This window comes from Egretta garzetta, unplaced genomic scaffold (genome assembly GCF_000687185.1).
Source record: "Egretta garzetta isolate BGI_Z169 unplaced genomic scaffold, ASM68718v1 scaffold143, whole genome shotgun sequence".
NCBI classification, from domain to species: Eukaryota; Metazoa; Chordata; class Aves; order Pelecaniformes; family Ardeidae; genus Egretta; species Egretta garzetta.
Window position 1 is genome coordinate 1,948,602 of NW_009259310.1, and position 22,082 is coordinate 1,970,683.

Genomic DNA, 22,082 nt, shown 5'->3' on the forward strand with positions numbered 1-22,082 from the left:
GAAAGAGTTTTCTGATGCACTTTACCAGAACAGCTCCTTGCCATTGCAAGGGTTTGGGTTGAGTCCAAACTGAGGGCAGGCTTTTGGAAAGACCCTCACATGTGCTTTTCAGTTGGGAGGAGAATTTCCACTCTCCTGTGCAATCCACGTGTGCATGCACGCAAGAATTCATTACTTTGGGGAAGCTTTTGATCTGCGGTGTGTATGAAAATCTGCTCTGCATGCACAGCTGAGCTGTGTGACCAGGGAAGGGCTGGGATAAAGGAGGTGTTAGATCATCTTGTCCAGTTCCTCCATGATGTAGACAGTCTCCTCTGGCTTCACCTTCCTTTGAAAATCACTTCATAGTTCATGATTTTCATGCCAGCTGTTATAGGTCTCTCTTTGTTATAGACCCTTTTGAGTCTGGGGGCAAAATTGACAAAATAAAATCCTTAAGAATCTCAGTCTGATCAATTGAAACGAATTAAACCTTTTTTTTCTTTCCTTCTGGGAAAAATGTTTGTTGGGTGGAGAAATGTAAAAATCATGCACCGTATTTTAAAGAGACTCAAGTACTTATTGCATTGCCTTTAGTAATTATTATTCTTACTTGCTTTATTTCATTGCTTCCTCACATTCACAGATCTTTACATGTGCACCAATAAGTAAATTCTATCCCCTGCCCATTTCTTCTCCAGGATCCTTCACTGTTGAATGGCAAAGTGACGCTGCATCAGGTTACGGCTGGGACTGTGCTATCAAGGCAAGGAGATCAGGTGAGTGAGCATCATCTCCAAGTACAGTGAACGTAAGGTCTGGCTCAGTCTTTGCCCCCCACCATAAGATATTTGTACACATTGATGATAAATAAAGAGTACTATCTATCCCTCCAACCTCTCCCAAACCTTCTGTGCTCGAGGTGAAACAATCCCAGCCCTTGGCCTTTCTGCCCACACCAAGTAGCAGTGTAGCCAGAGCCAGAGTGGGAATGTGGAACCTGTCTGTTCTCAGCTCTTAGGTACCTTCATGTGTATTTTCTTACGTACCTTCACTATGAGGGTGGTGAGGCACTGGTAGAGGTCGCCCAGCAAAGTGTATTTAGGATAGAATGAGATGAATTTATAATAATACTGTGTAAATAGACAAGCTTATGCAAAGCAGATGAGGGGCAGCTCCAGTTATGGTGCTGCTGTATTCTGCTGTGCTGAACTGCAATGTCCCTCATCGTGCTGCTCTGATAACCCCATTATCTCCATTCTCAGTCCTGTTGTTATTTCTCGAGATCTTACAGATGCAGCCTTCATTTTTCATAACCATACAAAGAGAAACACATTTTTCAATATTGTGGCTGCTTAGTTTTAAATATTCATAACTTGCTTTTAATAATTCATTATGGTGTCTTATTTTATCACCTAATTGTTCAAAAACTATAGGGAGCTTTCTGGCAAACAGATTGGTCATGATAGTACTGTCACTGTGATAACTGCTTTTAAAATCTTTGGGGATTTTATTGAGCTCTTTTTCCATTTTCTCCAGGATGTTAATGTTTGCTTTGTGGTCTCGGGGATGCTTCACGTGTACCAACGGAAGATAGACTCGGAGGAGGACACCTGCCTGTTCATTACCCACCCAGGAGAACTCGTGGGCCAGCTTGCTGTCCTGACTGGGGAACCACTGATTTTCACCATCAAGGCCAATCGAGACTGCAGCTTCCTGTCTATTTCCAAGTCCCATTTCTATGAGTGAGTTCTGCCATGAAAACATAGACTGACTTATTTAATTAGTTATTTATTTTAATTTTTATGGCCCTTTTGAACAAACGGGATTGGTGGATATATATGTGGTGTAGTACTGCTGCAATACATCCCGTAGCAAACCAGGTAGCTTACGTGAGAGCTTTAAGCACCTAGGTGAGCTCTGACCCATCTATCAGGTGCCTTTATCTCCAGCAAGAGGTAATGCAGGGAACATGCTAATATTAAATGGTGGTATCTCCTTTTTTCCAGGTTTATGGAGCACATAACCCAATGGGGTGTGATTAATGACCCAAGACTCATATACTTCATAATCCAGATAAGAAAGTTTGGCCAGAGCCTGTACTTTGCTGGGTTAAGAGCTTCTTTGCCAGGCCCTTTCTCTTAGATTCGTTATTCCTTTTTGCTGGAGAACCACCCCAGTTCTGTTTCCAAAGATGGCCCAGGCTGTTGGATGTGCTATGAATGATTTGCCTTGGTGTAAATGTAGGTTTTCAGTGCTCACTAATAGAATAAGCCAAAGAATAATGCCCCTGTGCAAGACAGGTTCCTTTCTGGACCTTGGAAGCAGTACATTACTTGTGACTTAATGTTTAAAGGGGGATATAGATATTTCTTAATTAAAAAGCACACACCCAAACGCAATGTGATGACTGTGGTTAGCCTCATTGTCCGATATTAAACATTAATGCCCTTAGTTTATTCCACGATCCTATTGTTAAAACTTACTATTAGTTTACACACCTAATTTGTGTCAAATACCTCTATTTCCTTTTCTAATCTTCTTTTTCAACTTCTGCTTGAATGTGCCATCAGTCCTGTGCTATGTCTAAGACTTTCTGAGGTGGTGTTTTCTAGGCCACTATGATGTTGTCAATTTCTGTGTATTTTTTAGTTTCTAAATCATTCTAATTGTTTGTATTCCTAATCAACTCTACCACAGAATCTTATCCTGTGATTTTTGTTTTGTTTTTACCTCAGGCAAGAGGCTGTATGCTATAAAACTGAACACCCTGTTCTCAGCAGTGTGCTTGGTTGATTAGCGGTGTTTTTCCAAGCCTGTGCGGTAGATGTCAACTCTTCGACCTAATTTCTGATAGATGCTCCCCACTTGTGCCATTCCGTGCAGTATCAGATCTACTTCTTCTAAGCTCCTTTTCTCTTCTTTCTTCTACTATTGTTTTCCTACTTGTTTCTGACTTTACATTTCATTATGTCTCAGCCAACCAGTCAGATTCTATCTTTTCCTCCTCTTTTTCAGTTTTTTGTTCAGTCCTGGATTGACTCATTTGCTTGAGCTCATTTTCCTGAGTTTTTTCTTTGCTCTTGAGAATATTTGTGTCTTGTTTACTCCAGCTTACCTTTCTGCTTCCATCAACTCCCTACCAGTCAGTGATCTCAAACCCATCACTGTGTCACCTCTTCATCATTTTGGGACCTTCGCAAATCATTCTTTTTCACCTTTAAAAAGTCTATTGCCAGGTCTCTGCGTTTTGCAGTCTCTGTGATCTCCAGCATTCCGTCTTCACAATTTCTCCTGAAACCCAAGTTTCACATAATTTCTCACTCCTGTTCCTATGTTTGTGTCATTGTAGAAAGTCTTTGAAAAGTGTGAGGCTTCTTCAAGTGTATTCATTTCTGCTTTGAACTCTGAGAAATAAATAAGCTTTATTTTTTACTTTTTGTGCCAAATTCTGTGGTCATAGCCCTACAATGTTAGGCTTTCTCCTTCCCTCAGAATCTCACAGGAATGATTTTAAAAAAAAAAAAAAATAATTTTTTTGGCTCTTATCTTACTTACCGACCAGAAGAAATTTTACAAGAACCTCCATTATTCTCCAAAATTCCTTTCTTCCTTTCTTGCCAAATATATTACTCTATTTCTTTGATCTGCCCTGGAACATTGTATGGGTTTTTTTCTCAATAATTAATGAGCAGGCGAAGCAGAAAGAACCTAGTCAATAGTTGCCATTAGGCAAAGAGCACAGTAATGGAAGTAGCCCAGGGTTTAGAATTGCATGTTGGGTGTTCGACAACAGGTTAAACCCTTTTCACTGAAACTTCGGGGCAGAAGCCTTTTTGGTGGTACTAACATGACTAAATAACTATCTGTAAATGGAAAGTTTAAATATAGGGGTGACACAAGCTAATTATATAGTATATGCCTTAAACGCTTTGCTATTTTGCTGAACTGATGTACTAAGTGTGCAGTGCCTACGCTGCAACTGTTGGTGTCTCCTGACGAACAGTGTAATCAAGCTGTCACCAGACTCTCCTGAGGGAGCACGTTCAGGCTCTGCAGTGCTAGGGGCTCTGCCACATTTTCTGCTTCAGTAAATCTCACAGTTTAGAGTCTTAATCGTGTGCGCTTAAAATGCTTTGATTTTTATTTTGTATTGCCAGCCAAGCTGAATATCAATTACATCCACATCCACAAGAATATCCGCCTAAGTCCCAGCCTTTCACAGACACTAGTTTAGCTTTTTCATCACTGTATCTGGTGAGCTTTCTAATATGGAATCCTGAGGATCCCTTCAGGAATGGGTTTCTGTAGTACAGAGTTTTGACTTTTAATTTTGCCGGTGTCAGGCCTGTGCAAAACAGAAGAGCAAAGATGAAAATTCGCAGGTGAAAGGAAGGAAACCAGGCTGATAATGGCAGGGGGGGAATCTGCTTTTCTCTTCTTGGGCTTTTACCTTCCATGCTCATACTCTTGTAGAAGCTGTATAGCACTCAGTGAAGTAACAGAGAGCTCCAGATGGAAATAAAAGCAGCCTGTTAGTAGTTTACATTTTGGATGTATTAAGTATTAACATACGTATCTTGAGGGAGGAAAAGATGTAAATGGCTTTTATTGATCCCAGCAGACAGGAAAGGGGGATAGGGCTGGGTGTTCTGCATGTGTTGAGAGATTAGGGTTGTCTGTTTACTAGCGCTTATCTGGGGTGCCTTTTTCCAGCTTCTTTGTCCTTTGCTCCAAGTTACGTCGGTGTGGTAAAGTTTCCACAAGATAATGTTGTTTTTACATGCAACAACAGTTTATCAAACCCAAGGTGGCATCTTGGGTCAGAGATGGGGGGGCATGGAAATCTGAGGGCAAGAGAAGAGGGGCAGGCAAGGAAAGCGGTCCTGCTTTTTCATAATCCTGTTTTGAGGGCTGGATTTTAAACAGTGCTAAATGCAAGAGTTGGTGTTCAGTTGAATTCATCTAGTAGCACATATGAGTGCAGGGGTATCAGTGTAACAAGCTCACTATGGAATAGGGATATACGCCCACAAATCTCTTCTGTTTCAAATTCAGGCATTTCAGATAAAGAAATTACAAGCTTCATTATTGCAAAAAGTAGTAATTTGAGGCATTGGGTAAGGAGAGTAGATAAACAGGGGTGCTCCCTGCAGTGCCCTGTGTGCTGCACTTGTACCCGTAGTCACTGTTGGCTGTGGGGCCCTTGCTACAGCTACAGGACTAATGAATGAGGGAGCTGATGTTTTAGAAACTTTAGGGCAGTTTCTGTGCTTCATCCAGGCTCCCAGCGAGTTTGCTTTTTATTACCATGTTCTAGGATTATATGAGGAAGAACTTCTTTACTTTGAGGGTGACTGAGCCTTGGAACAGGCTGCCCAGGGGAGCTGTGGAGTCTCCTTCTCTGGAGATATTCAACCCCCTCCTGGACGATGTCCTGTGCCCCCTGCTCTGGGTGAGCCTGCTTGAGCAGGGGGGTGGCACTGGGTGATCCCTGGAGGTCCCTTCCAACCCCTGCTGTTCTGGGATTCTGTGTGATTCAGGCTTTCTCTCGTTTCTGCCAGGTTACAGTGGTCTGCAAGGAACCCTATCTCAGTTAGGGAATGAAGACTGGCAAGGCTCTTTCTGTGGCTTTCTCTCCTCCTCTCTGTTTTTTTAGGGTCCCAAGTTAGATGTGAAGCTAACGTGATTTGTGCTTAGTGAGAGTTCCCACATATACAGGGTCTCTGAAGTAGATGGTCTTATGGCAGCCTGGTATCTTCATTGTAAAGGGAAAATTGCTGCAGAAAGCATACTGAGTATTTATCATTTTCTCTTCTTTGTTTTTGCGTGTGTGTGGTTTTAATGTAGCTCCCTCATCTCCATCTGCATGCACCTCATGTACCAGGTCTGCATACACTTACCTACTTCTTTCTGAACCGTACTGCCTCTTGTGAAGTAACTATTTTTTAGTAGTCTGCCACCAATTGCTCTTGATGCTGCACAGGAACAGAAAAGATAAGATGTCCTCAACAGGTACAAGATCTAGAGATGTGTGTGATCAGTTCTCTCCTGTCGAGTAGTGCTTCAGTAAGAATTTGAGTGCTTGCTCACAAGGTAACAGGATGCAGTGATCTTTTAAAAAAAAAAAAAAAAAAAAAGAAAAAGAAAAAAGAGAAATAAGATAGTCATGAGCAGTTATCAGGTGTCTGTGAGAGCAATTTCCCTCGGGCCTTGCAGTCAGCGTCGAGTTTGCAGTTATCACTGGCAAAACATTCTCAAAGTTTTTCAGTTTGGGAAAAGTATCGACTTGCATGGTATCTTTTAGTAGTAAAAACTTTAAGCATCACTCAGAAGATTCAGTGTGAGGATCAGAAACTTTATTAGGAGATGTTTCAGTTCTTTGTGGTCTTTGCAACAGGGAAACTGGAACATTTGTAATACAGAGCAGGTCTCTTATTTTTAAGAGCATCAGACTTCACATATAATAAGGTTCTGACCTGAAATAAAATCTAGGGGAAACTGAGCACATGCACGTGTGAGAGACTGAGAGGGGAGGCAGAGAACAGCAGGAAGGGATAATCTGGATAGTATGAACATTTTCCTGAGTTATAAGAGGCCTGGGTGGAGGGGAGGTTTGGAGGGTGGCTCGTAAACAAGAGCTGGCACAGCTCCCATCCGTCCCGCTGCTCACTGAGGGGAACCGGGCCAGGCAGCAGGACTAGCTGGCAACCTACTACCATAGTCCTGCTGCTACTAGGGTGGTGTCAACTTTGAGCTATGTTTAATTTGGGCTAGGCTGGCAGGTTGGCCAGCCCCGTACTTCGTCAAATTATCACTGATGTAATGTGCGGTCGTTGTGGCAGTAGCGGGGTGTTTATATGGGTATGTACTAATTTCTGAATTGGTGCCTCTGTACCTGCCCAGTTGCGCTGGCAACAGCTGCACTGGCATGTTGTGCCTGTGTGTACCTATTCCTTAGGAGAAGTACGTGAATAACTTTTTTTTTTCCTTCTAGGATAATGCGAGAGCAGCCAAGTGTAGTTCTCGGTGTGGCCCACACTGTTGTGAAGAGAATGTCCCCGTTTGTCAGACAAATTGACTTTGCCCTGGATTGGATGGAGGTTGAGGCTGGGCGAGCTGTTTACAGGTGAGATGTGGACAAAATTGTATGATGTCTGTTAAATATTTAAGTTTTCGTAGTTCAGGAGCTGTGTTCCCTTGGTGATACATAGAATAAGAAACTCATTGGACTTAATGTATCAACTATTCCGCCAGGTTTATCTGTTTGCCTGCTTGGAGATTATTTTCTTGCTGCAGCGCCCATCAACATTGCTTCACTGTCTCATCTCCAAGTGTTATTAAAATGATTTCATACTGTTCCTCATCCTTTATGTTGTCTTGGCAAGCTTTTAAGGTGACATAATCGATTCAGACATACAGTTACATGTTTTGGTGGTAGTTTCTGCATTGTTAAGGGCATGAACATTGCTCAAAGAGTTTTTCAGCCTTTCTAAAATAAACAACAAAACTCAAAGGTAATTCAGTTGGGCTTATGCAGTAGTAAATTTAAAATAGGCACTGCACTTTGTGTTTAAGGGGCAAAAGTTATCCTTGGTGAAAACATAGTTTTATGGGTTTTTGTACTAGGATATATTTGAGCCATTATATGGTTGCTGCAGTGGTGGGATAATAAAGGTCTAATTTAATATGTGTTCTATATAATTGTAATTTTGATTTTTATAGCTATACCTCCAGCACTAATGCTAATGGAAGTTTTGGGTTACTTTGTGCATCAAAGCAGTCATAGCTGTCAAAATCTTGTTAACATCTTTTGGAGTTCCTTGCATTAATCTTAACTCTACTACCAGAAGTATGGCATTTCATCTGTGTACTAGGTTATGCTGGAAAACTGCATGCCAAACAGCACTCCTCATCCTCCAAATGTGGTACAGCAAAACCTTCCTGATAGACTACGATGTGTGCCCCGAGAGGAACCCAAATCCTGAGCCACTCAGGGGTTTTTCTCTTTGACCTGCAGAATTTCTCTATGCATCCGTATTGACCTTGCAGTGACAACGAGCTCCTGCTGTAACCAGTACCGAGGCTGTTGTCTCCCCTAGAGACCGCCTGCATTCTGGTCATCTGCTTCCGCACCCAACGTTAACCAGTTGTGCAACACCTGTACACTTCGACATTAAACATATTTCCAAGTCACCTGTTAACAGATGCCTGTTCAGTTTCTTGTTTGCTTGTTATGTTTAACTGTTGGTTAAACGTTTTCGCATGTCCTCTAAGTTGGGTAGAGAAAGATGATCAACTTATTGAAAGACTCTAGATGTGATGGCTGAGCAAAGATGCTTCACTAATCCTTGTTATTGATTATTCTTTCTGCAGGCAGGGCGACAAGTCAGACTGCACGTACATCGTGTTGAATGGTCGGCTTCGCTCAGTCATACGGATGGATGATGGAAAAAAGCACCTGACGGGTGAATATGGGCGAGGAGACTTAATTGGAGTGGTAAGAACCAGTTTCCAAAATTAATTGTTTGGCTGAGAAAATGGTATTCACACCACATTAAACAAATAAAATCTTGTTCTGATCGATTGTTAATCTTAGTTAAGGGCTTTCACAAGTTGGAAAGATGGAAAATCCCTTCTACCTGGAAACTTCATATAATAATACATGAATGAGATTATTAGACTTGGTTTAAAAAGAAAAATTAAAAAAAAAGTCGCAACCAAACCAAAAAGCCCTGCACAATGCTCTTCTGTGATATGGGTTACTTTCTTTCACATTTAGAGGAGAGCAGCCTGTTAGAGTAGTTCAGGAAGAATTGCAGGAAGTGCCCTCAATAGTGATTTGAATAAACGTAGTATCATAGAAAGGTTGAGCTTGGCTGGGGCCCATGGCAGTGTCCGGTCCAATGCCCTCCGAGTTAGCAGGGCTAACTTCAAAGCTGCATCAGGTTCATCAGGGAATGTGCAGGTATTAAAGCAACTTTTGATTTCAAAAAAGTAGTATTTATCCATGTTTAATTTCTCTCCCATGTTCATGTTTTGTTTCTTAGACCTAGTTGAACAACTGAAATGGGAGTCCTATATCATAAAACACACATGGCTTGTTTGAGTTTTTAATATAAAATTAGAAGGTTTCTGAAGTTCTGAGATTAGTTTTCAGTTCAGAAAGCAGAAGAGGTCCTGAACAACAAACATTTAGTGTGTATCTGTTTATAGCAGAATTAGTGTACCTCTGAATAAAGAAAACATGAGAGTTGCTATTAGTATGGGAAGAAAGTTTTGTTTATAGAAATCAAGACGAAGGAGGAGTACAAGGCTGGTTTCCTTTAGAGAGCTGATTCAAGATTGTGCTGTTTGCAGAAAGTGGTATTTTTGAAAATGGCATGATCCAGCAGTTGAGTGTTAGCCACTGGTGGAAGAGGTTCTCCTCTGCCACCTTGCCTCTTGCCCTTGATCGCTGGTGGTGTCTGTAATGGAGGACTCATGTCTGTAGCATGTGAGACCTCGTTGTCTCTGATGGCCAGTGGGTCACAGGCCAGTAGCTGTATTGTAAAGTGTTTATGGCACAGGTCTTGCGTACTGTATGGGACTGGGAACTGACTGAACTGATCTGAGGTGTTTTTCTTGAGAGAAGTAAAAAGTTTTCTTGAAAGGAGGATGAAGTATCTGGACCTTTTCAATGTGTGTTCACAGCTCATTTTCACTTTTCCTAGTAACTCTAAAATAAATTGTATATCATTCCAAAGGGTCTGCAGTAGTCTATGAGACAGTTCTGGTGATACTCCCAGCAGAAGACAAAGGCAGTCTGGGCTGGTGACAGCACTATATTCACCGAGTTACACGTGGACAGTATCTAAGGATATCTTCCCAAGATCAGTGCTCCTTCTGGCTGAGCAGTTTTGTTGGCTTGGAACTGTATTTGGAGAAGCAGGTCTAGGCTTGAGTGTGCTAGGCACACTCACAAATTTTATTTCTTTGTTTCTTCTTTTTTGGGCTGCCTCTTTGGGATACCTTGTTAAGGGTAAAATGACATGGTTTGGCAGGAACAAAAGCTGAGATCTTTTGCGAATAATCGATTCTGTGATTCTGTGATCATGCTGGTATGAAGCCTTTTGGTGTGTGGAAAAGGGTTTGTCAATTTTGATGCATGCAAGCATTTTCCTGCTTGTTTCCCTGCTTTCTTTCACCAGTGGTGATCTGCAGCTTCACTGTTGAGCTTCTGGAGTTTTGCAGAGCTCCCAGGTTAAAACAGCAGAGCTGCTGTTCTACTTTCTGAAAGCGGTTTTGAGTGATGGTGGGGCGTACAGTCTAAACTCTACCTCCTGTACGAGCACTAATGCTTCGTGCTGGCTCAACTGTTTATCTGGTGAGGGGAGAGGTTGATTCGGTGGATGGACTGGGGTGTGTTTGCTGGTGAGTCCCTAGGCACGGGTACAGAAATACCCATATGCTTTGTGTCTAAACCATAAGTCACTTTTCTGGATCTATGTTATGACATGAATCATTTGAAGACTTTTGTGACTCTGTGGATGTCATCTGCTCCTTCCTACCAGCTCCCAGGCCCACTGACTCATGCTGCCATTTGTTGAACGAATCTCGATGCTCTGTCTGTCTTTCGAAAACATGGGGGAGGATTTGTAAAGATTGCCAAGATTAATGTAGCTGTTCTTTGCAGAGGGCATTAGTAGAATGACATTTTTCCTTTTAAAAAGATTTGTTTATCCCCTTCTGCAGGATCTGTTATAAACCTTCAAAAGCCTGCTGTAAGGTTGGGTTTTTTTCCCTGAAAGTGAAGTAATTGGATGGTTCTAGGTGCTTGCAGGGAATAAAATTAGTGGCTGGTATTGATAATTGGTATTTTGGTCAACTGATGGCATGCTCCTCCCTGAAACCCCTCCTTCATGTCATTCTGAACTGTGGGCACTAACTAAACAGAAGGGTCTTGTAGTCGATGTATTTTTGTTTATTGCCTTTATCTCAGAACTTTAAAAATGCTGTGTGTCGTATGCATGAGATGAGTATCTGCCATTTCTGCTTTCAGAAGAAAAGCACTGACAAATGAAGGATTTCAGACAAGATGTTAATTTTCAAGCAGGTGCGTGTGCTCCCAAGGCTAAACTTGTGGCTCAAACTGTTCCTTATACTGACTCAATGGCATCTGTTTCTGAGGTCTGTCAATTCAGGGGGGAAGAACAGATTAGAAACTAAAGTTTGCCTTCCCTCTGTAGCTAGCTGAAGAGCTGACGTGGGTAGTTATGTCAGGGGACAATGATCCCTACTCCCTGGGAGTCTTTTTGGAGGGGTGGATCTTGCTGCTGCTGACCCTGTCGATGGTTGCTCTATGTGGTCAAATCAAGTCAAGAATTGACTGAAGGCCTTCTAGGTAGCTTTTGAAGAACGGTGATGAACCTGTTAGGTAAATCCCTCCCTCTTGACATACAGTTGACCTCTTGACATACAGGTGACCTCAGTCCTGTTGTCTAGAGACTGATTTGACTCATTTGGGGGGGAATCTTTTAATTTGTTGGTGCCTTTTGCTACATGTGCACTTGTGGAAAAATGTTGAAATGTTAATTTTATTAAACCATTATGCGAGCTAAAGGGTAAAAGGCAAGCTAACTCTTCTAGTGTCACCTCTACCATGCCCAGGTGACACCAGAGGAAATCGGAAAAGCTCACTGTGTACTGATAAAGTGAAAGGGCTTCTCTTCACTAAGTTATTTGTTTAAAATGCTTATATTAGTCACACTTTTTTTTTTCTTGATGTAGCTGTGTTAGATGTGACTGCTGCCAACTGTAGTTTTTGCTCTTATTTTGATCTCATTAACACATTGTTGTCTGAGACAGAGGATTCCTTTTTGTTCATTTACTTGTTATGCCTATCAGTATCAGGCAAACTGGCCACAGCTTTGACATTAATTTTGTCCCTAACACTGCTCATGAGGCTGGGGCAGTTATTCAGTGCTTTTTTACAACCTGCAAAATAGGTTGTCCCAGATGGGTTACAGGATCACAACTCCAAGTTTCCGTGTTGGGTTTGTGATAAATGACCGAGTCCCAAATAGGGTTTCAGTCAAAATTAACAATTTATTAAACGAATAAAAACAAGCAAACAGCGCTGGGTGCACCGGGAGCCTCTGCTCTACCAAGACGCACACCTAACAGTTCTTGTTTCTGGTTTATATACCCCCCAGCAATAGGCGGGTCTTGAACGCCTCTTGTTTTGGTCACTACCAGAACCGGTTTAACCGGTTCTGCTGAGGTGCCCGGCAGGGGACACGGCCAGCCCCCCTCCCCTTGTGATTCAATGCTTTTTTTGGGTGCTCAAAATGCTTTTTGCATTGTTGGAAGGACTCTGGTGGGTGAGAAGGGGAATAAACCACAAAAGCTATCTTGCATGACAATCTCCTGATGAATAAAAGTTGTTTGTATACTGCCTGCTCCCTCCAAATATCTGGATGTAGTAGAGCCTTCTATGCAATTAGGTTTTTATGCAAGTCAACACTTTGTCTTAATTGGGTTCCTGAAGAATGGCTGCAGTGCTGGTAAGATGACTAAATGCCAGGCAGTTCTTAGGGGCCTCAGGGGCAGCTGTTGAACTTAAAATATTTTTAAAAGCTGGGCTCTTTATGTAGTTTATAGCTAGACTTACTGGTAGCCACCTGCCTCATAAAACTGTTGTCTGCAGTGTCTTACCAGCAAACCAAGTCGGCTTTCAAAAATGCCCTACCGAGTGGGAAAGCTGCAACAATGTTTTGGTTAATTCCAAGATCATTTCTGCTTCTTTTTAACAACTGGAATGCCCTTTCTTGTTAGTAGGATTATACCCAGTCATTTTTGGGTAGCAAAATAGCAAAATAGTGCAAAAGGCATTTGTGCACTAATGCTTTCTTTAATGAAGGGCAGCATGAGTGATAAATTGCAGAAAAAGACTCCTCATCTGCCAGTGCTGTGGCATACCAGCTCTGCTGTGGGAGAAATGACACTTTACATTCTGGAAATAATGGCTCTTTTAAGTGGTTTTAGATGTTAAGCTGTTCATCTTATTAATACAGTTAAACGTGCATGGCTTTTTTCTCTTTAAAAAGTTGAAAACCAAGAAGAATCTGTAAATGGCTTATGATTTCCTTAGGGATTTGGAGCATTGTCCTTTTGAAATGCAATATGAACTGTTAGAAATCTTTAATTGCTGAGTAATCCTCAAAGGAAACACACTAGGATCAGGATTACATTTGTCAGGCTTTTGTTCTTAATCAGTAATAATGTTATCACACACCACCGTCTTTTGATGCTACCAAAGCCAGCTGAGTATCATTGTACCCTTGACAACCGTGTTAGAACGGGGCCAGTTCTACTCTGTTAAGGCTGCTTTACTTTGTCATTTTTAAGCGTGTGGACGTTTTTGGCCAATTAGTTGCATGTAATGTTTTTGCACTGTGAATTCTTCTGTTTCTAAAGCTTTAAGTGACTAAAAAAAACCAGATTCCAGGTTAATTCAGGTTAGTGGTGCCTCAGGCACTCGCTGTGCACAGCCCAGATCTGTGGAAATTGGAGGCGGATGAGGTCCAAGGACTGAGCTGGAAGACGTCGTTCTGAAAGGAGGTGTTGTCTTTCCATCTTTTCCACCGTCTGTCTTGGTAATATATTACTAAAAATTACTATTTGCCTAGTAGCATCTTAGGTGTGAAATTGGTTTGTTTTGTGTTTTTTTGTTGTTTTTTTTTAATACAAACAAAACCCCAAACCGGCCAAACAACCCCCCCAAACAAACAAACCACACAACAACAAAACCCCCGGTATTTCGCAGCAGTGAAGTGAGGTAGCGGAAGCTCCAAGAAATGGGTTCCCATTTGCGCAGCTGAATTATTGTCAGACTGAAATTAGAAGCTCACGACGTCCTGATTTCCAAACCTGTCTTGAGACTGTTCTTGGCTGAACTGAAGTCCCTGATCTGAGCCATCTGAACCTCGGTTTCCTATGAGCATCTTCACTTACAGTGGGAGCTGCTGAGTACTGTCTATTTTTCTGACTCTTGTCTACAACAATTTATTCTTTTATCCGCAACAATTTATCTTTATTTGCCTCAAGTTCTAACAGCTGATAAAGGTAAGAGGCCATTCATAACCAAAAATTGTTGTGGTGCAGTTTAGTGGTCTCATCCCTGGCTGGGAAAACCACGAGGCACAGTTCTGAGAGGATCTGGTGTTAAATTATCTGGCATTAATGTGATGTGGGTAAGTCATTTGGCTTTGTAGCTGCCACAGATAAAACTGCAGAGAGCTTTATCTCCTTAGCCAAATTCTTTTTAGAGGCTATTAGGATCTTTGATAGATAGTGATAGAAGTTGTGACCTGCTGGGTTTCAGATCGGTGATTTAATACATCAAACTGTCATTCCTTAGGCTTTTTGTGTGTCTCCCTCCTGCTTCCAGCTGAACTCCCTTGTGCTAATATCATTCATTGCTGGTGTCCAGCTATCAGCTAATGCTTCATACAACTTCTGATCCACCTTCAGGACAGTCTTGCGCTTCCCTTACTGCTCTTTTCTCCCTTCCCTTTTGAAAAATGCTGCATCAAACTAGACTGGCTTGTGACTGGCAGGAGTTAGTACTGCGTCCCCTTTAACCTTAGCAAAATGCACAAAGAAGTTGTTAGCAAAAGAGAGTTGTTTGGTTTTTTTTTTTTCCTTGATTAGAACTTTTCTTTTTTGCAAGTGTCGTTACGTAAGAGTCATTGAGTGAGAGGTGTGATCCTCTTCAGCGTGGAAATGCTCAGAGGCCAGCAAGTAGTGGGAAACAAGAGTCCAGCAGAGGCGACAAAGTATTTACAGGGGAAAAGTCAGCAGTAGAGGATGGGGGAAGGATACTGCTAAAGTTCCAGCCAGGGTTGGTATTCTTGTGGTGTGAAGCTGAGTCAAAGGCAATCAGAACTCTCCCTTGTTGGAAAGTATTCTAGCAGGTCACCATGTTGTGTTATCTATTCTTCCGTTGTTGAGATTCAAGTATAATTTCACCCTGCAATGGGCATGCTGCATGCCTGACAGTGGTGCTGCACTCACAGGTACTCTTCAAACAACCTGGATAAATTTGGTGGATTTGTTGGGTGTTTTGTGCGTGTGCTTCAGATAGCTTTTGGTTTGTTTCTTGGTGGTGTTTCGACTGTAATGTTGGATTAGGAGAGCAAAACGTGCGTGCAACTTTACATCTTTTCTATAGCCACACGTATATAAGGAGTGAAACGTAGGTACTGAGTCCTACAAGTAGGTGGGACTGTTACCAGTTCCCTTCCCCAGCTATAATGTGTCCCTTTTCTGTCCCTTAATGACGTTCACTGCTGCAACAGGACTGTCATTGCACTGCTACAAAATGCAGGCTCAGTCCTTTCGGGAGAACCTGTAGCATGACTCCTGCTGCCTTAATTACAAAAGGTAGCAAGCTCAGTCTTATTTAATTTTTCCATAAATTTTATATATACACATATGCATCTAGATATACAAAGTAAGACTGACATGTATGGGTGTGTGTATATGTGAGTAAGACTTTTTTTATATATACATATTAAAAAATGAGAGAGGGAGGTTTGGATTCTTATTTCTGCACAGCAGAAGTGCTGGATGTCCTCAGTCATGGGGTTAACTTGGCACACGAAATATTGCAGAAGGTGGTTGTTAGAACAACTTTCAAGAGTACATGGTGTACTGCAATCATCCGCTGGCACTGCTCCTGCAAATAGCATCGATTTGCAGCTTGTCTGGTTGCTCTTCCCGCTCATTCATTGCTTCCAGCAGTGTCTCCTCCTTTGTCCTTTTCTGATACAAACAAGTTAATGTTTTCAGATCCTCCTGAACTGATGGCTGGAGAGAAACATCTTTGAGATCCTCCAGCATGCTCTGCTGCTTCAGGTGCAAATGAGCTGAAGAAGGGTCTGAGAGTAGCTTGTTTAAACCAGGAAAAAAATTGTTCTGTGTGTGGTTGCTCTTCATGTAACATTGATTATGTTACTTTGCTGTCTTCAATGGCAGCATCATCCAGCCCAGAGTCCAGAGGAGGGCTACAAAGATGATGAGGGGACTGGAGCATCTCTCCTACGAGGAAGGGCTGAGGGAGCTGCACTTGTTTAGCCTGGAGAAGAGAAGGCTGAGAGGGGATCTCATCAACACGTACAAATATCTTAAGGGTGGGTGTCACAAGGACGGAGCCAGACTCTTCTCAGGGGTGCCCAGCGCCAGGACAAGGGGCAATGGGCACAAACTGAAGCAGAAGAGGTTCCAGTTGAACATGAGGAAGAACTTCTTCACTTGGAGGGTGATGGAGCCCTTGGCACAGGCTGCCCAGGGGGGCTGTGGAGTCTCCTTCTCTGGAGATATTCAAAGCCTGCCTGGACGATGTCCTGTGCCCCCTGCTCTGGGTGAGCCTGCCTGAGCAGGGGGGTTGGACTGGGTGATCTCCTGAGGTCCCTTCCAACCCCTGCTGTTCTGGGATTCTGTGATCTCCTGTATTTGTCTACCAAAACCACCGCTGTGGAATTCCGTGCGAATGTGTCTGTTTTGGGCCTGTGCTGTTCCAGCGCTTGTGTTGGCACTTGAGATAAGGGGTGCTACCTGGTACCTGTGCATCTGACTTGTTGCCTATCCCTTTCCTCGAGCCTCCTAAACTATCAGCAGATGTCAGTGTTGATATTTCCTCTTGTTATGCCTCCAGGGTGCATCGACACTTCCTTGCAGAGCGTATCTCATCCCTGTCCCTTAACATTTTCTGCTGTCTCGTGATGGTCCTTCCCCAGGCCTTCGGGTGAGCTGTTGGTGTTGCGCGGCGCCTGGTGCGGTTTGGGGTGGATGTTCTGTAAGGAGAGAGCCGGGAGGCGGTTTTGGCAGAGAGACCTCAGAGCCATTTGTCTTTTCAGTGGGGGAGCTGGGGTGTCTGTGCTGGGTCTAGCCTGCGCCCCCTCCGCTGATGCTGCTGGAAACGATGCCCGCGTTGAAGAGGAGAAAATGCCTTTTTGCTATTTTGACTGTTAGCCAAGTTCTCACTTCTTTTTGTTAGACGTGACGCTGCTTTTGCTGAGGGATGGCTGGATGCGTCCTGACCGATCTCCCTGGCATGCTCTTTTGTAAGAGGGTGCATGTTTGTGGGCTGCTGGGTCTTGCCAAAGTGTCATGTGGGAACATGAAAACTTGGGCCTACAAATACCAGGATAATTGTCAGACAGTGATTGTGGCTTTCCTGAATGAGGATTTGGAAGATGAAGTTTAAGCTACACAATTTAGTAATCTTTGGGGTCTAATCTGCTTCCCAGGGCCTCGTTATAACTGATGCTCTCATTTCTGTGGCTGCTGCTCCCTCTTACTGCATCATGTCCAGGGGGTGGCAGTGCAAGGGTACCCTTGATGTGAAAGATTCCTGCTTTTTGTGAGCTGCTAGCAAGGCAAAGATTGATGTGAGAGAAGGAAACATGATGTATGAGAGAGTAAAACATTCTAAGGTGGAATAGTAGCTATGAAGGAAGAGAAACTGAAAGCAGTACGTTATGAAAATAAATGTTGATGGGAAGGCAATGCATAGGAGGAGCCACAAGAGTATATAAATGTGCCGGTGGTTGAAGGTCAGGGAGAAGGGACCTGTAACTATAAACATGGTCCTGTTGACTCATGTCACTAATTCAGACTGGACCTGTGTACGATTGCACCGGGCAGACTTGAAAACTCACTTGGAAAGAAATAATCTACACAAGAAACAGTAAAAAGCAATTAATTTCAAAATACAGTTTGCTGCCTGTTAGAAAAGTCACCCAATAATCTGTTAAAGAGAGGCTGGGCTGAATGTGGATGGAGAAGCAATGTTTTATTGCCGGCAAACAGACTAACATAAACCAGCCCCAGTTTTGGTCAAGTCCTCTGTGAAGTCTTGGAGATGCTTAGGGCTAAGCACGTGCCTACCTGTGCTTATTGCACACGCTTAAGCAAATGTTCAAAGTGATTTGTTGGATGTAGCTCAAAAAGGAATTTGGAGTAATTAGACCGACTTGCAGAAGATGATACTTGCTAGTTTTTACTTTGCAACTGTGTAATTTGGAAAGCTGTAAGAAGAACTGTCAGGGCTGACTGCTGAAGTCAGAAGTGGTCATGAGAATATAAATTGCTTTTCCCCCTCCTTCTAAAAGATTTACAGTAACACTTTTTTTTTTTTCTTTGTAAAGAGCGTGTAAGCTAGGGTCGTGAATCATGTGTGTTGTATGTGATGGATGCATCGTACGTGGTTTTGTTACTAATTAATACTGAACTAGGAGAAGGTATGAGAAACCCAGCTGTCAAAGTTAACTGAAACAGGAAAAAGAGCAGAGGTCTCTATAGCTGGGGTTGTTTTTTCTTCTTTTTGTTAATGTTGGGAACACCAGAACTGCAGCAGTGCAGGAGGGACCATCACCTGTGGTAATACTCATGATCAACTACAGGAACCACAGAGCGTATAATGCTCTAAATTGATATGTGCTCCTTGATGCAAATTATTAATAGCATTTGAGGCATTGCTTCTTGCAGCCCTTAGCGGAAATGGAAGTAAAGGCAATGATGGATGGACAGATTCTTGAGGGTGTGATGGAGGTAGAGAGGAGACGTTGATGCCTGCTGTAAAAAGGAGGAGCCAAGGGGTAGACCTTGGAGACAGTGAGCAACAAACGGAACGTTTAGCATTTTTACGTGACTGCTAAAATAAGGCATAGCAGCTGGATTTCAAAGTGGAAATAGCACTGTAACGCAGGTTGCTGAGTTTACAACATGAGGCAAAAGTGAACAACACAGGGTAATAAAATGGCAAAGAGAAGAATAGCCAGGCCAGAAAGAGCAGAAATGGTGATGGGCTCGAGCCTTCAGTGAACTCCAGGAAAACTGGAGGATTGTTTGAGAGAGAGAAGAGCAGCAAGGGTGGCATATGGGTGAATTAAAAATTGAAGGAGAAGACCAGAAATGGGCGGTGAGGCAGAACCTGCGTAGAGGCTTGTTACTGAAGAGAAGGAATGGAAGGTACAGAAGAACCAGACGTGTACAAGATGTTACCTCGAGCAAAATATATCATGTTGACTTGAATTAGAAAAGAAGTAGGAGAGAGTCCACTGATTCTTTCTTGCACTGGAGCAAATGTAGTTGTGTTCATGCGGGCATGGGTAAATGATGATAATGGTAGTCTGAGAAGGAGCTCAAAAGAGAGCCTTGGGTGATCAGATAGACAAATACATGCTTCCCCTTCCCTCCACCCCACTCCCCACCCCCCCCGGACAGGTTGAATAAGATTTGGAAGATAACAATAATTCTATTTCTTGAAACATTTGTTTATTAATGTTATTATGGAGATGTCTTTGTGTTGTTTTCTGCAGCTGTGGTGGGTGATCAAAATGTTAAATTTCTGTTTTATGACCGAGGAAATAATCTTATGGGGTTGATCTTCTATTCGCAGGTGGATTTTCTTCATATTAAAGTTCAAGCTAGATCTCTAAGTCTTGTACTACTTACAACCCTTCAAAAATAAGAAAACTTGTTCAAAAGGTTCACTGCACAGAGGAGCCCAAGGATTTGAATGTCGCTTAAGATTGAAATCATTGAGTACTCATGTTGCATGAAACTTCTTTATTTCTAAGTAAGAAGAAAAAGCTCTGAATAGATGGCATCTCAAATGGTTTATTAAGAATAAATACAAAGAAAATACCGTTTACAGAGGAGAACTATAATTCAATGTTAGAATATGGTTTTAATCTCAAAAAAAGGCTGAGAATAGCCAAATACCTATTTGATTTGGCAGATTCCCATGTGCAGAAATTCTAAAACTAATGTGGAGAAGGCTTTATAACTACAGGGTATAAAGAGGGGAGAGGTGAGAATGTAGCAAAGACTGAGAATAATCCTACAGATGGTCCAAATGTTGAACGAGAGCCCTCTCACTTCCAGTGAAGAGAAAGTATTTTATGAATAGTTTGGGATAACTAATAGAAATAGACATTGGGAACTGAGATGATAATATCCAAGGGGAAAGCAAAATCTGAATTTCTTGGTGTACAGTGTCTGGGACCGCAACATTTTCCATGCTAGAATACTGCTAGGGGTGTATTTGCATGAAAATATCAAAGCTAATGGCAAGACTTGTATAGTACCTGTACGTAAGAGTAGTACACAATCCAGTTTCTGTAATCAGCTGGGAATTACATTAAGTGGATTCCCTGTTATTGCAGGGGTCTGTAACATCGGTGGCCCTGCAAATGCCACTTGCTCTGGAGGTTTGAATGGTTTCTTGTAAACGAGGTTTGACAAAGGTCTCCATCCCTGATGGGCCTAGGGATGAGGCACGGTTCAATTGGAAAAGACAAAGTCACAATGTGGAGGGAAAAAAAAATCCCTGAGGCTTTGTTTTAAAGTTAAAATTTAATTCCCTTTTTTACAAATCTCATCTTTTCTGAAAGACTTGCGAGCCCTTTGGAGCGCAGTTAATTTTATGCACTCATATATCACAAAAAGAGTGGAAAAGGATGTTAGACAGTTTGAGTGGTTTTCTTCTTTTTTACAAATTAAACTCAATCGGGAGATGACTGGCTGAGAGGAAAGGCTTTATTTTAACAATTGAAACTCTTAACCTGCTTTCAGGATAAGGAAGCCAAATTACAAAGCCAAAAACTGTGATAAAAAGCTGGTAATAGTGGGGAGAGAGAAAACAGAAGACGTTATACAACCATTGGGGAAGCCTAAAGGGGACTTGGTTCTCTGTAAATGTCTGTACAAAGATGTCAGGACTTTTTTTCCCCTTCTATATAATTAGTTTAAAATGTGATTACACAGCAAAACAACCCTGGCATCTGAACAAAAAACCAAAGGCTAGATGTTGCAAAATGTAGTTACTTTAAATTTACTTGTGCAGTTTTTCACGCGTAGCAATTGATGTTTATTAAACTCTTCGGTACCAGCTGGAGTTAGTATTAGCAGGCTGATCTCCACTTGCTGGACTAATCGCAAGTGTTTGAGATGTAGGTGTTCTGGCTGTCCCGCTTGTCTATTTTGTGCACATGTAATATTCCAAGAACACACTTTTGTTGGAAGTGGGGTCATGGAGTTGCGTGTTTTTAAATTAATTTTCTTGTACCGGGGGCAGAAGGACACGCCTGGGCACCTGACACAGCTTGGCCGTTGTACGGGGCATTGCATTAACTAATTCTGTGTCTGAGCCCCTAGTTCCATAATAAAGGCATTATTTGTGTTGGAATTTGCTGTAAACTTAAGCTTTGGAACTAATTCTGGAAAAAAAAACCCCGAACCAGCAAACCCTATCAACTCTCCCCACCCCAAACCAAACCAAACGACTCTAAGCTGATATGTTTTCTGTTTCTTTTTCCTACTGGAAAATGTAAAATGGAAAGGCATGTTCATTTTTATTCTGAGCGTCCATAAATTGCAGTTAGTGAGGAATATTTTTGTTCGTGTTTTAACCTTCGTAATTACATCTACTACAGTGACAACCATTTCTTTCAAAATGACTGATTTATGGATTTTAAACCCAGTAAACATTGCCTGTTGCTAAAACTTGCAAAACTGAGCACCAGGCTGTTTCTAAGCGATTAAATGTTTGTAGCTCACACAATCTCGCCTAGCAGGCAATCTCATTAAGCATGTGAAGATATTTCACCAGGGAATTTGATTTCAAAGCAAAATAAGAGCTGGTGGCGGGTCCGGGGCTCTGCCGATGTCGCAGCTGGGGATTCAGGGAACAGCTGCATTTGCAGAGCCGGCTTTTAGAACCCGGTTTTCTTTATATTGTGTCAGGTTCTCCCCGTAAAGGAGAATATCTCTGTATTAATTTTCATTGCATGATCGTTTTATGCTTTAAACTTCTACTCTCACTAAAATAAATGTTTCTAGGTGAAATAATTGGGCACTATCTAGGTAGGTGGGTATTGTCACATGTTTTCCTGTTTACATAGCACAGATACACATGCATATGTAAAAAAAAAAAAAAAGCCACCCAAAACCTGGTAAAGCAAAGCTTGCTTCTGGCCAAAATGTGCTGATTTGCTCCTCAGCCCTTTCTTTAGTTTTTAGGAAGTCTTGATTACTTCAAGGTTGTCGCTGTT

General features: G+C 42.2%; 1 protein-coding gene across 4 annotated transcripts in view; it reads left to right on the forward strand.

The window, feature by feature from the left end:
* The window catches only part of PNPLA7 (patatin like phospholipase domain containing 7), a 129,208-nt gene that overhangs the window by 29,520 nt on the left and 77,606 nt on the right, over positions 1 to 22,082 (forward strand). For all 4 annotated transcript variants that reach the window (XR_004841654.1, XR_004841655.1, XM_009636343.2 and 1 more), the window contains exons 15-18: positions 681 to 758; positions 1,519 to 1,724; positions 6,977 to 7,108; positions 8,356 to 8,479. Coding sequence is in view for 2 of the 4 variants with exons in the window: in XM_009636343.2 (XP_009634638.1) it covers positions 681 to 758; positions 1,519 to 1,724; positions 6,977 to 7,108; positions 8,356 to 8,479 (540 nt within the window). In the remaining 2 variants the exon portion in view is untranslated. The remainder of the gene's footprint in view (positions 1 to 680; positions 759 to 1,518; positions 1,725 to 6,976; positions 7,109 to 8,355; positions 8,480 to 22,082) is intronic.